At 39.0% G+C, this 14,609-nt stretch overlaps 1 protein-coding gene across 3 annotated transcripts in view; it reads right to left on the bottom strand.

Moving 5' to 3' along the window:
- The window catches only part of FBXO11 (F-box protein 11), a 72,335-nt gene that overhangs the window by 25,430 nt on the left and 32,296 nt on the right, over positions 1-14,609 (bottom strand). For 2 of the 3 annotated variants that reach the window (XM_027659202.1, XM_027659204.1), the window contains exons 2-7: positions 11,163-11,290; positions 10,963-11,044; positions 5,035-5,179; positions 3,641-3,770; positions 2,492-2,575; positions 2,269-2,401 (exon numbers count right to left, since the gene is read on the bottom strand). In XM_027659202.1, coding sequence (XP_027515003.1) covers positions 2,269-2,401; positions 2,492-2,575; positions 3,641-3,770; positions 5,035-5,179; positions 10,963-11,044; positions 11,163-11,290 — 702 coding nt within the window. The remainder of the gene's footprint in view (positions 1-2,268; positions 2,402-2,491; positions 2,576-3,640; positions 3,771-5,034; positions 5,180-10,962; positions 11,045-11,162; positions 11,291-14,609) is intronic. The other variant, XM_027659203.1, reaches the window with a different exon arrangement.

Here is a 14,609-nt window from a genome sequence, read left to right as displayed (position 1 = left end):
TTTAAGGGAACAAATAAATAACCCCAAAATTAAACAGAACAACAAACCTAGAATACCAGGCATTATTCTGTAAGAACATTTTGCTTATGTGTGAAAGCAGAAGCTCCTTGTGAGCTCAAGGTATGTTAAGCTGCCTTTCTAATAATGTTGTGCTTCTTCAGAAGTCAGCAGAAGAAATATTAAAGAAATTTGAGTAGAACTGCAGAGAGATTTGGTGCTGCCTTAATCCTACCATTCTGAAAAGCATGTCAGACTGAACAGAGAAGAGGTAGTTCTCCAAGGCTTAGTGGTTCACTTTAATTTGTTTTCTTTTCCAGACAAAAGAAAATTGACTCTCTCTACAATGTCACTCACCATACAGTGGAGAAAGTCTGAGGAAGTGAAGTCAGCAGTGCCAAAAACTGAAATATAAATACATCCAGCATTTCTGGATTCCTCTTGGAGGTTTTGTTCCCCAAGATAGCTATTCTGTTACAAAAATACACAATGCAGATCCCTGGCTTTTAAAGGACTGCAGTTAAGATAACTGTTTTTCTGAATAACTTAGGTTAATTCCAGTGGAAGAGAAAGCAGAGGACTTTTCAAAACCTAAAAGGAGCCAGAGAACATGCAGAAGTCTAACCATATATCAAAGATATCATCTCAAGTGTCATGAAGTAACTGAGAAGTTTTGTATCTTAGGACAGTGCTGATCCAGTTTCTTCTGGATTTTAAACACTTCATGAATACAACCTGCCCTATTTGTACTGGCATCTATTACTGTCATCCCCCATCTGAAACAGAAGCCAGGGGCGTTCTGTTATTTGTCTACAGCCACGTCTCCATTAGCAAGCACTGCAGCCTAACAACAGTGGTACTACAAAGTGAAATAGTGCTGAGGATCAGACATCCACACCACCCACGTTGCAGGACAGGGAGGGTAGAAAAGACCGACTTTGGATTAGTCCTGTCCTGGTCTCTCTGACTGAATGTACACTGGCTACTAGAGTGCAGGAAGAGTATTCCAGGAACACATCTCTTAAATTAGTCTCATCCAAAAGGAATCCAGTTAGTGCTCCAAAACCTCTCCACAACACAAATCAAAGCACTGTAAATAGGGATGTTCAGAATGTTGGCTTCAGATATGTAGCCATGAACTGACAAACTAACATACTAACCCAGCCACATCTTGTGGATCTGGGGGGACAAGTTTTAGGAGTAACACTGGAACAATCTGAATGCACTGCTCAAAACCATTCTCACTGCCAAGTCTGCAAAACCCAGGCAAGAAGTGCCAGAACAGGATCACTCAAGAACAAAACAGTTGTTATGGAGAACAGATAAATACCCAAAAAAAGGGACTTTTCAAAACAAAAAAATGCAAAACCAAACTACACACATGCACAGAAAACACACTCCACCAAAACAACTACAAACCCCTAACCTAACAAGCAATCAAAAAACCCCACAACCCAGAAAATCCAACCAACCAAGTCAATGCAGATAGGCAGCATCTCAGAAAAAGCAAACAGCAGGCAATTCACTCCTGGGTCACCAGAGGAGCAAGAGGTCTGAGACCCCTTAACCAAGATCTCTACCAGACATGAATACAGTCTCAATTTCTACCAGTTATCATGCTACTAGGAATTGGCATGCTCACAGTAGTGACAGGAAAAGCAAACAGCTCCACAAGTACCACAATTTGCAGCCAAGTGTATTATCTTATATTATAGATTATATTATATCTTATATTAATCTTATCTTTTTCTTTCCTAATCTGAAAGTCTTATTTGCTTCTCCATAAAGGTTCTCCTTTAGAGGAACGGTTGGGAGATGAATAGAGAAAAAAACCTCTAGTCTTAGAATCTTTCTGTTGGATGCTCTCATTTCCTTCCTCAAGATGGAATTACGATGAAGAAAATGGGACAGATACTAATTTGGGCTTGCTCCCACTGCTGGTTTCTACTCTGGAGATGGGATATATATATGTACAAATTTCATAAGAACCACCTGAAAATTTCAGCTGCAGTCATATAACTGAATATACTTCCTGAAAAATTCAATTTTTTTCTCCCAATAAAATAAAAAGGTAAGTTGTTCCAAGAACTAACAAGCAGACAATAGTACTTCAGTCTGAAGCATCAGCTACTTTTTAGTTAGCAATACTTGTACAAAAAAATATATATTTACTAGGCTGATGAAGAAAGATATTTAATACATCAGAGTATTTTTGTAATTAATGTAGTAATTAACACAACTTTGCAATGACGATGCTCCCAGTTTACATACCTGCACCGATCATGGTGATTGGAGATTCTATATATATCCATTCATCAGTATATATTCCAGAGTGAACAAAGATAAGTCCATCGAAATGAGCTTCTTGAACTCCACCAAGAGCATCCTCAATAGTATCATAATACTAGAAGAAAAGGGACAAGTTTAGAGAAATGTCCATTTCCATTTAAATACAGATATCTAAATACTCTTAAGAACTGCTTTAGATACACACCAGCATATTTTCTCTTCCTTTGTATCTTGCAGGATTACTGTAGAAGTGTTCAGCAAAACCTGGCTTTACATGTGCTCCTTTGTACTGAAACAAGGAAAAAAGTCTGTGATAAGTTTGCAGACAGGTGGGTCTGAATGCATGGACAAGAGATCTACTAATCCTCTAATTAACCATCCACTTGTCAGTATCAGTTTGTTCCAAGAAGTAAGGACCACATACTGAGCTCCCACACTAGGCACACGATTCAAAATGGCAACAGCCAAAAATGGTCTGAGCCTAAGGGAGTGATCAACTAAACCTACTTACAGCAGGCCAACCTACTTACACAGCCAGGAGCCTTGAAACCGGCTGAGAGCTTCAAACACCTTATGCACTCCACAGCCACTGTTTTAACTTCCATAGCTTGATTCTCCAGCAGCTTGCCACAAAACAAACTGCATTTATATGGTGAGGAAAAGAGAACCCTACACCTTCACTTGTGATGGAATAAACAAAGTAGCCAAGTCAGGCATTTGTCCTCAACAAGCTTCTGAATTTCATTAACCAATGACACGCAGCATTGTTTGATTCACTCACCCTGATATTTCTCTTATGTTTTTCAAATATCATGCCCAGCCATTCTTACAACACCTCTGGAATTTTGGATTAGAGGTTCAATCACATGCCCTAAAGATAACTTGTTGAGCTGCAGTCACTGTGAATCGCTGTTTAAGCCCAAAGTGGTATTACCAACATACTGTTCGGTTTACTAGAGGAAGATGGACACAAATCTGATAACCAGCACACGCACTGGTTTAGTAACAGACAACAACAACAACGTATTTGCAGTTTATTTGTGAGCCACAGACCATGACAATCTTTTCCACAGAATTTCAGTGATGCAAAACACAAAGAAAACCCAAGACAGAAGAGCTGATGCTCACACACTTTACAATGTTGTGTCTCCCTAAAGTGTGCCTCAAAACAGGAAATAACTTCAGATTTCCCCCTACTGTGTAACACCAGAGGATCTCTCCCCACCTCCTCAGTCACATCACCTTATTTAAAGTCTAAACTCAAGTGAATCACTATTGTCAGCTCCATTTCACAAGTTGGGTTTTTTACTTTTATAAACGTGTAAATTTGAACATAAGCAAATACTACTCTTACCAGTTGCTGGAAGCTTTCTTTCCAGGGATTTGGATGTTCATATTCTTCTGGATTAATCTGATAAAATTTACCAGGTTCAGGATGCATCATGGGACGAGTGTACTCAAATACTTCCATATACAATCTTTTCCTGAGCAGAAGTGTCAAGCAAAAGAGAAAATTAATGCATTTCTGATTACTCTTTCATTTTCACCTAACACCAAAAGTTAAAACCCTTTTTTTTTCTGGGATTTGCCAGTCTGACAGCGAATTTTACCAAGATCAGTACCTATCACTTAGACCCTTCCAAAACCATTTTTCTGTTGTACTGACTTTTGTGTTTTTCTGAGAAAAATTTTGATGTGTTTCATGATTCAAGTGAAAAAGTTCTCAACGTGCAATTTTCATGAAGAAATTCAAGTTGTTAGTTACAGTGTTTGTGGAAACAGAGTCTAATTGCATATTAACTACAGCATTGCCTTAACACTTACAAAAGCTAGTAGCACGAAATAACAAACTTAAGACAAAGTGTGCCACCACCTCTTCCTCACCTTGCCAAAAAAAGACTGAAAAATGCATTCACGGAGAACAAATAATGCACTGTATTCCAAAAAGAGTTCATCAGTGAACAAATTGCAGTGGTTTAAAAAGAAGAAAATGGCACACAGCAGTTGGATTCTTTTGATTAGTGCCAGAATGCAAATAATTGCAGTGTCTGATATTAAGCCCAGACTTACAGGATGCCACTGAATCTCAGAAGCTGTAATTCATCTGACAAGACATCCCCAAAGCTGTCTTTAGGACATAAAAAAAAAGGGGCATTTTTGTGATGTTATTTTATTCTTTTTCTTTTAGTCTTTATTTTTAAAAAAGCAGCCTAAGAAACATGCTATTTTTCCCTTATAAACAATTACAAATTTAGATCCTTTTTATTCAAACTCTCAATAACCCAGGGGAAGGGTGGATTCAAATGACGGAAAACAGCCCCAACACCCAACCATTAAACAAAACAAACAAAAATCAAATCAAACCAACCAACCAACCAAAATTTAAGTAACACTATACAAAGCTTGCATCTAACATTAAGAAATATTTTATTTCTTTTGCATCACAATTCCCACTGCAGCCTGCAAAAGGTTAAAGAGGGAAGAAGAAATGGCTACTGAAGGGATTGATTTTTCTAAAACATTGTTTAACTAATATCTACACTACTAGAGAATCAAGTTTTACTGTTTAATACATGCAATCAGACATTCATAAGTAACAAATAATGCTTAGCTAAACCAGACACATTAAAATACAATTGGTTTTAATTCAACTAATTGTAACCAACATTTCAATTTTTCTATTGTACTGGCATCTTGAGCAGCACATCTAGTATTTCTGAAGATAATGAGGAATAGCTTTTCACTTACCACAAAATTGGATCGTTAGCCAGCTCACTGAAGCGTTTACACACACAAGCTGCTCTACAGAGATCCTGCTCCAGCAGGTAGGAGAAGATCTTTAGAACCACTTCATCTGGCAACTTCTCCTGAAGATACTGTTCTGCAGGTGCTGCTATTAAACAGTAATCGATATAAGATTATTGACATATTTAACCACCTCAAATTCTGACTGAAGTAGATTACCAACTTGTCACTTGAAAGATTTCCATTTAAAATGCCAATTATCTCAAAGCAGCCTTCCTTTCTTTTTTTTTAAGCATGGTTCTTCTAAATCCGAAGGCAAAAAATTCAGAATAAGTTACAGACTTCAAGTCCTCTTTCCAAACATTTTAGTTCACCTTTTTCTATTGGAGGAATCATTCTGTATATGACTGTAGATGTTAAGTAGGCTACTGTGCATGTTCCAGATATACTGGCTTTTCACTGCTACCAGCTTCACTGTGATTTCATTAACCCATATTATCCACACAATAATAATAATGCAGTCCCAAAGCCAAAATCTCTGCAAAATGCTTTCAAATACAAAAGAATTTACTCAGAAATAGTCACTGTCCGGAAAAACTACTAGTAAAACTTCCTTGGTCTCCCACAAAGAAGATATTAGGAAAAGAGGACACCTGGGATGTGGGAAACCGATACCCTGCAGTAAATCCAAAGTCTCCTCTTCCACTTACTCCTCTTTATGTTTTTGTTTTTGTTTTGTTTTGTTTTCAAATCAAAAATCTAAACCAGAAGAAGTGTTAGTCTTGCCAGCTGTATTGCTACAGGGAGGCTGGAGAAAGTGGCATTCCCATGTCATTGTGTGGAGACGTGAGTGCACTTTATGAAACCTCTGCTCTTTAGGCACATGGGCACTCCACATACACCAGTTCCTTCGGGACACCCCCATCTGTATTTGTGTTCTCACAAGACCCTTCTGTGGCAGGTATCCTCAAAGCAGGTGAGTTCTGCTTGCACAGGTCACTGGTTTGGTCAACACCTTTAGGATCCTTTCTATGATCCTAAAGGCAGAGCCATACAGAACAGCTGCCAAAGTTTAGAGGATTTGTATGCAAGGCATTAAAAGCTCTCATCTGCTAAATTCATAGCACAATTACATCCATGTAATGCTCCTTGCATCACTTATTTTCTCCTAGAACATCTGAATCCAAGGAGCAACAGGATTGTGATTTTGGCTACTACAAGAAGACTACTGAAGTGAGCTTAAGAAAGATAACTTACTAAATGGGAGGGAACAACATTCTGAAAAACAGTATCCCCATGAGATTTCACCAAAAAAAAAAAATAGCAGCATCCCAAGACTTCCCTGGGAAAAGCTGCTCAAATAAATACATTATTTCCAGCCATAGGAGAGAAAAAAGGAACTGCAAGGATCAGAACTGTGGCTTTATGAAGATGTTGAACTGTGGTCTGTAGACCACATGACCAGAACCTGTGTACTATGAGAGAACCAATTAGAGCTGTTTTTACAGGGTGTCATGCATACAGTCTCCAGTCAGACCAGGTAACAGAAATTCTAAAATATTACTGAGTTTGCAGTGCCTTTCCCTGAACCTGTTCCTTGTTGCACCACTGTATGAATGTTCCCTTAGTGACTCCCAAATACTGATTTCCTCCAAGATGCCAGAAGGGCATTTATGCAGTTGACAGCTGCTCACAGCAGTATCACAGCTAACATTAAGTATAAGCTACAGGTACATGGCACTTCAATCCAACAAAAATCTACACTGTACCAAAGTGGGAAGTGTCATCATTCCACATGCCCACAACTATTTGCTCCAATAGTATCCCCATCCTCCTACAAACTATTTCTTTATAATCAGATCCTTGTTTTGGTTCATTGCAAGCTACAGAAGTGCTACTATGGAACAAAAGGAAGGAGACAGGGATGAACATCCAGAAGTTGGCCAAAACAGTTCTCTTCAGCAATGGTATTATAATCTCAGATTACAAAATTATTTTTATTCAAAAAACAAAGCAAAAAAAGCCTTATGAGCCAGGCTAAAGCCAGTAAGTCAGTAAAACTTATGAAATGCAAGTAGTCTGGAAAGGTCTTATGCTCAAGAGACGCTTAGGGAGCCCAAAGTCTGGAAATCAGAACAGCAGCCCATAAGGGGAATATGGGTGGGCATCACCAAAGAATGTCACATGCACAATCAATGCTGGTTTTTAAAAAGGTCCCTTTCCACTGGAGATATAAAGGTTCTTTCCTGTGTCAAACAGGCAGGAGCAGTTAATTCTACAGTCCTAATTACCCTGGAAATGCATCACAGGATAATTGGACATTGCTTCTGAATTCATCTTTTTGTGGTAGCTTTCCAGTTAGATGTAGAGATAGTCTTCTACTGTCTTATTGAAAGCTGAAATGTGATATTGCAAATGCAAGGCAGTAAATCCTCCCAAGTCTTCCATGACCTGTCTTCTCCTTTTAACACACAAATCCCTGAGGCATATAATTTGATCTTCTTCCCAAGACAATCAGTTACTTCAATAAGCAACCTGCAGATTTTTTTCTTCCTGTAAGTTTATATACGTTAGGATCTTGAATAATTCTTTATTGAAGAGGGAAGCTCACTAACGTAGTGCCTCCCACTGCTCCAAAGTTCGTACTCCTGTTTTCCTCCCTAGGCCCTATCTCAAAATGAAAATTGAAATCCAGATGTGTTTCCTTACTGCAAGGGACAAGAACCAACTTTGAAAGCGTCAAAGCATTTCCTGAAATAAAAAAAATAATTTTAAAGGCCTGAATAAACCCCCTCACACCCTGCAATTTTTCAAGCAATATTTACATGGAAACTTAGGCACTGTTTTCAAAATGATGATTTTACAGGTGTTTGCTATCCTTACTCAGCTTTATCCAAAATCCTGTAGAAGCGAGCAATTTAACTTAAATTGTCCTTCTGCTCAGTTAAGTAGGGGTTGATTTAAAACTTCTCCACTTAAATCACTGATACAGTGATTACTAGGTGAAATTCTCCAGTATAACTTGAAAAAGCTGATTTGCTTCTTAATGTTACGACTCAAATTTCCTCTGCATCTAAGAGAGAACTACATGCTTTTGTTCCACAAATCCACACTCCACATCTTGGGTATCTTTTAATAATGTCTCAAAGTAAGGATGCAACTGATGTGTTCTTCCTCTCAGCTTACAAAAATAAGCCAAAACCATTTAAAAGGCTTGTCTGGCCCCCAGATCAGAAAAATTCACATGCTCCTATTTATGACAGTTTTATGCCTATTGACAAAGTGAAGGTTAAGTACAAAATGCATATTCATATTAAAAAACCCCCACAGTTTTCCAAATAAGTGTCAAAACCAGACAAGAATAAAAATTAAAACAAAGTGCAAGAGGTCATCACCAATCTTTATCTTTGCTCTAACGTAAGTTGACAGTTGAACTATTTATGATTCAGTAAGTGCTAATGTACTGCACAACTGAAAATTAGAAACACATCTGGTTATGTCATTCTGTTTCCACAGGATATGCGTGAAGTTAATTCAGTTTCAGTTTTGATCATTTAGTAGATAGGAATTAGCAAAGTAATACCAAGACAAGGGGCAGGGAAAGCTGCCTGAAAGTGAATTCCCTCCTTTGTACAAAGACCGAGAATGCCACCCTAAGAATCCCAAATAGCAGATTATGTCTGGTATGGGTACCTTTTTTGTCCACTTTTGTGGAGAAGATGGAGACAAATAGCTTTTACTCTATAAGGAGGTATTTAGTAAAAAATCTTTTCTTGTTAAGAAGCAGGAATATGTCAGAAACACGGCATGTACTGTTCTTGGGAAAATATCTTATAAATCAATGGGAAAAGACAAAAATAAATTTAAAAAGTCAGTAAGTTCTAACTCATAAACTATGAGTTATGCTTGTTCCTGATGTACAGTACAATCAATGAGTGATCCAGTAACCTGCAGTCTCAGTATGTACTGCAAATCCGCAGTTCAGGGAAAAGGGAAATTTAAAATAGCAACATTCCCAGCAAAACTAAAGCTGAAATCAGTATTAAAATAAGGAGTAGTCTTCTGTTTTCCAGCTACTGCCTCCACTCCAATTGGAAACTCCAATTGGAAACTCCAATTGACTGGCATTTCTCTTTTGACTCCACCAAATTTTCCTCAACTCAAGAGTCCACACAAAAAGGAAGGTTTTTCCACCAAGACATTTTCCTGTATTTCCAGTCCCATGCCTTCATTTCATCTACAGTTCTAAAATAAATCAACTGTACACAAGAATACACAATCTCCACTGATGAGGAAGTCTCATGCTTACAACTCAATTCCAACAGTTATCATTATCTATGCCAACAAAAAACAGGGTGGGAGGGGTTTGTGTGTTAAAATAAATCTCACCACAATCAATACTTGTAGAAATTTAGAGGAATCTCCCAGAAACTCAAGAAAGAAAATAACAAAACCCCATCACCTGTACTGGGAAAGAGATTAATTGCAAATTGGTTGAGGAGGACACTCCCTTGTTAGATTGTGACTGGTTTGAATACAATCTTAAAAGTAAAATTGTAACAACTATACAATTGTAACAACTACTCTGTTAATTCCATGCTGGAGAAGCCTCAACAATCCCTGTATTCTCCCCACGCCAGCTCAAGAATGTAACAAAAGGAATGCACAGCAAAGGTGTGGAGAATTCCTTTGGAAATCAGTGTCATTCGTGCTGTAAGTTGTACCACAGGACTCAAGTAAAGCTACACACCTTCACTAAAGCAAGGAGGAGAGTAAAAGCACAATGAAAAATACAGCAAGGAAGTGAATGACATGGAAAAAAGCCTAAGAACTGACAAGAGAAACTGAGTCCGTGTCAAGATGACTTTGCACAAGGCTTCAGACAGCAAATCAGGAAATGAATCAAAGCAAAATGACACAGGTTGATGTCCAATTGGTTCTGGCTATTTCAAGGATATAAATCTGAGATTAAATGGTTCTTAAACAGCTGCTGAAATCAGGAGATAATCAAAGAGAGGGAGAATGAAACAGAGCGGGAAAGAGACAGAGCTTGAAAGATAAAATCTACACTATGGAGAAGGTGAGGAGCCAGAAAGAGTAGACTTCAACAGAAGCAATGAAAACAGACCAAAGCCTTGAGCCAGCTACTCAGTTTTAGTTCACAATATTAAGAGACATGGTTTAAAAAAAAAAAAAACACCAAAAAAACCCCAAACAAACCAAAAACCAAGAAAAGCAACAGAAACCACATCAATGGGAGTTGGCAAGCATTGGTGTTGATTTTCCAGGGAAAAAGTGACAGCAGATCTCCTGAAACTAAAGAGTGTGTCAGGAGACAAAAAGGTATAGAAGCAGAGAGGCTGAAAACTACACAGAGAAAAAGTACAAGTAGGGTATGTGTGCCTGTGTATATCCATGATGTGTATACACACAAAATACACACACAATATAATTATATACACAAGTATTGCACATGTGTGCCTATTATACAATGTACATATACTGTAGCTGTGTGCAAAAGTATATGCACATCTATACATATAGGCATATGCATATTTTTATTTAAAAACACACAAACTCTCTCCACAATTAAGTCCTATAATAACATACCAAAACTACTTCTAAACAATACCATCAATAGGAGAAATGGTAAGTAAGGCACCATTGCAGCCTTACTGCTCCTAACAGTAGCTTAGATACAACTACACAGCACTGTGAGGAGAATAAAAAAACCAACCAAAACCTGCCTGCAGTGAAGCAGACAGACTAAAGAACCAGATTCTAAAAATTCTGATTAAAATCATCATTCCGAATTTGAAGTTCAGAACAAGCCAGTTTTGGGCATTTTCCACTATGGGGGTGATGTGTGGGATTGCATGTGAAACTAAACTGTCCTTCTCTCCCACTCCAGTTTTAGTACAAAGTTATTACCTGATAAATCCTGGGATTTTCCAGATACTCTAGCACGTTTTGCTCGGTGGCCAAAGTTTTCAGTAGCTGAAGTGGAGGCACCCTTTAGTGAAATAAATAAGAATTAGTTCAGTCACTAGGTAACTTGTGAAAAATACTAAATTGGTATCATATTCTTGAATCAATAAGATTTCCTTTACAATTAAAAACAAAGAAGTTACCTCCATACTGCTCTTTGTAGGGCAAGCTGTTCTTTTAGGTAGAAGAGTTTTTCTGCGAAGTTGGTATGGACTATTTTGTGCACCAGGACCTGATTCTTCTGCAACCATATCTGCAGGTACATCATCATCTGTAAACAGAAAAAGAAATTTGACAATTGGAATTTTAATTTTGTTTTATACCAGGAAAATGCTTCAGAAATTTTCTGGTAAGTCAGGAGGGTGGGGAGGAAGTGCAAGAGAACAGAAAAGCCCTAGTTAAAAACAAACCAAAAAAACCCAGAATATACACAGCATACATAAAGCTACATGAGATACCTAGGCTTTTGGTTTCTCTGCAAGCATTTAATTCACTACACTAATTCCATCACCTCATTACCTCAAATTTTTCACCTAACACAATCAGCAGAACAAGGAACACAGGATTTCAATTATTAACTAGATGTTATCAAGAAATCCTTTAGTAAACATAACATTTAGTACAAAACTCAAGGCAGAATTTTCCTCTAACATTTCAAGAATAGCCCAGGATGGCTTATAGAACCTTCTGTAAAACAGAGGTAGCTTTAAATACATCCTCTTCACTTAAATTATACGTTAGAAAACTAAGAGCATATTTTCTCCCTGCCCCCTAAAAAAAGAAGTGCAGAAAGTGATGATGAGAATAATTTTTAAGTTTTTGATTCACTACTTTCAATTTTCCCTATTCATATATTTATGGAACATACTTGAAATAGGCAAGGAATAATTACTTATCACTGCATGCCTTATAACCATTACATTATAAAGTTACAAGAATTTTAAAAAGCCCAGGAAAAAAAAACAAACAAAAAACCCAAGAAAATAAATTTAAGTCAACTCCACTGAAGTAAAAGGTATACTTTTTGCAGGTGCTTAACTGTGAGAAAAAAATTTTGGATTTCCTTTTCATTTTAATTGGTCTTTTGTTCTTAAACTGGGCAAAATGTGACGTGGAAGTGATAGCCAGAAAAGCAGTGCTGCAGAGCCAGCAGTTTTCCTAAATATATTAGGCTGAGAAGAGACTGATGTAAAAAAAAAAAAAAGCCCCAAAAAAGCCCCAATATCTCACCATAAAACTCCCCTACCCTTCCAATATTAAAGTAATTTGTTTAAAACACAAAGAAACAACTCTAAAGAGACTCTCTTACATTTCAAAATCTTAATATCATGATTTTCCTAAGGGGTTTTTGGTTTAACAATAATTACAAAACTGGATTACACATACCATCAAAACAATAAGACTCTGAGAGAAAGACCCCACACACTAATTCAGCGTCCTCCTGCTCTCTTATGGTCCCATTTTCTTCTGTTCCTTAGCTGGTATTTATAAATTGCAACCTTGCCATGTACCATAACAGATCACAACACTGCCAGGACATCTAATTGAGGACAGAATCTGGTACAAAGATGAAGTTCACTGGTGGTACATGTGCAACTTCACACAGGCAGCTCAAAGCAATCTAGGAGAGCTTCATCAGCTCATCAATCCACCTGGAAATCAACCTGGAAGTACCACCTCCATGATTAGCTTTTGGCCAGCCCAGCACAGCCACGAGGGGGACAAGACCACATGACTGGCAAGAACCACCACCCCCTTTCGCAGCACAGGTTTTAGGGACAGAAGTGAACGGTGGAACTTCTACCAAGACCCACCACCTTTTAAAACAGAGACACCTCCGTAACTTTACCTATGAGATGGCTCAGTCTTCCTGTCTGCTGCTTACAGAGCACACCTCACTAGCAGCTGAACACTTCTCTACCTCAGAAGCCTAAGTAATCATGAATTATGTAAAAAAACCCTAAAGAACACTGACACACGACCAGCAGTGTTTTCTTGGGGAGTGTCTGGCCCAGTGTTGGCATCGTGTGCCTGTGGGAGATTGCTGACCTAAGAGCGGACCCACTGCATACTCATGATTCAGTCGCCTGGTTTTACCTGTTTCTTTTCATCTCTGATCAAAAACACCCCACCAATTTCACAAGATATCAACAGGCAGAAGACAGAAGCCTCCCCTGGCACACCAGAGCTGAAAAAGAAGCAGAGGGCATAAAGCAGGCCCCGCCAGGAAAAATTCAGGCACCACCACCAGTCCGAAGGCTCTCTCATAGCAAAACACCCAAACGTACTCAAACATCGCCAGACAGATCTACTCAGCACCCCTTGTTTCTATTTTAAATTTGATACAGTAATTATGATTTCTGTTGCTAATATCTTCCAGAAGCTAACCAGGGACTTTGAGTGCTGTGTCTTGAAGCCCCCACTGCTCCCCTACTTTGCATTAAAGACACAAGATGACTGTCAGCAGAGCTGATTTTTTCCCCCTGTTCTGGATGGTCGGTACAATAGTTCAAAATTGCCACATGAGACACAGCAAAAGCATCATAAGCAAAGACAACAGGAAAAAGAGAAAAATAAAAATCAAAGCACAGAATTTTGATCCCTCAATAGGTGATGAAAAGGGCACAGATAAACCCCAATCAGGTCTTCAGAAGTAAACCCATGGAGGCCACAAAGGACAAAACATATTAGTGCTGGAAAGAGAAGGCAGAAGCCTGAGGGGGAAAATGGCACTAAAGGTCAGTTTGGCTGAAACACTGAAGGACTGGGTAAGCAGAAGAGAAATGTATTCATTTTCTTGCAGTGGTTTTAGGAAGATGGCAGGAGTCCTGCTCAAAGATCACTTTTCTAGCACAGATGACATTAAGGGATACGCACACGTTCACTCACGCTCACCACAGGTATCAGAAGAATTAAAATCTTCCTTTTTCCATTTGAACAGCAAGTAAGACGAGGGAAGGGTAGCAAGGGAAAGAAAGAATCCACATGGCATGGGAGGCAGAAGGGTGCCCAGCACACATGAGCCAAGGTGCCCTTCACTGCTGAGCGGTGCCAGCCTGGGGGCACCGGTCCATGTGGCCGTGCACCTGGAACGTATGGTGACACAGGCTCCTGTATTGAGAGAGCAGCTCACAGGGAGAAGGTGCTTCAGGAGCCAAGATCCTCTGGCCTGGCCCTGCCCCCAACCTACTGACAGGTTGGCACGTCACCTGGTGACGTGCTTATGGAAGGAGAACCACAGTCAGGTGAGCTGGATGACATCTTTCTCACCAGCAGTTTTTGCCACACATCCGAGGGGCTCCTGCACAGATGATTTCTGACACTTCAGGAACAACAACGGATCATGTTTTTCCAAGTGCAGCCTGTGTACTGCCAAGTGGAGCGCTACCAAGAAACCTGAAGGTCTTGAGTGATCCTTTACAGCAGTAGCCTCAGTGCTTGTTTTTAGCCTTCCAAACGCTCCCTGCAAGCTCTGAACAGATTAAACCAGCTACAGGGGGAGCCTTCAGAGAAATGCTGCTCACAAAGTGGTATTTCCCCAACACTGCACATTATCCTTCCCTGAGCAAGCAACGTAACAACTCTTAAAA

Source organism: Corapipo altera, unplaced genomic scaffold, assembly GCF_003945725.1.
Source record: "Corapipo altera isolate COAL_440 unplaced genomic scaffold, ASM394572v1 48, whole genome shotgun sequence".
Lineage (NCBI taxonomy): Eukaryota > Metazoa > Chordata > Aves > Passeriformes > Pipridae > Corapipo > Corapipo altera.
The sequence above is the reverse complement of the archived record's forward strand: the minus strand, read 5'-3'. Positions and strand labels throughout refer to the sequence as shown.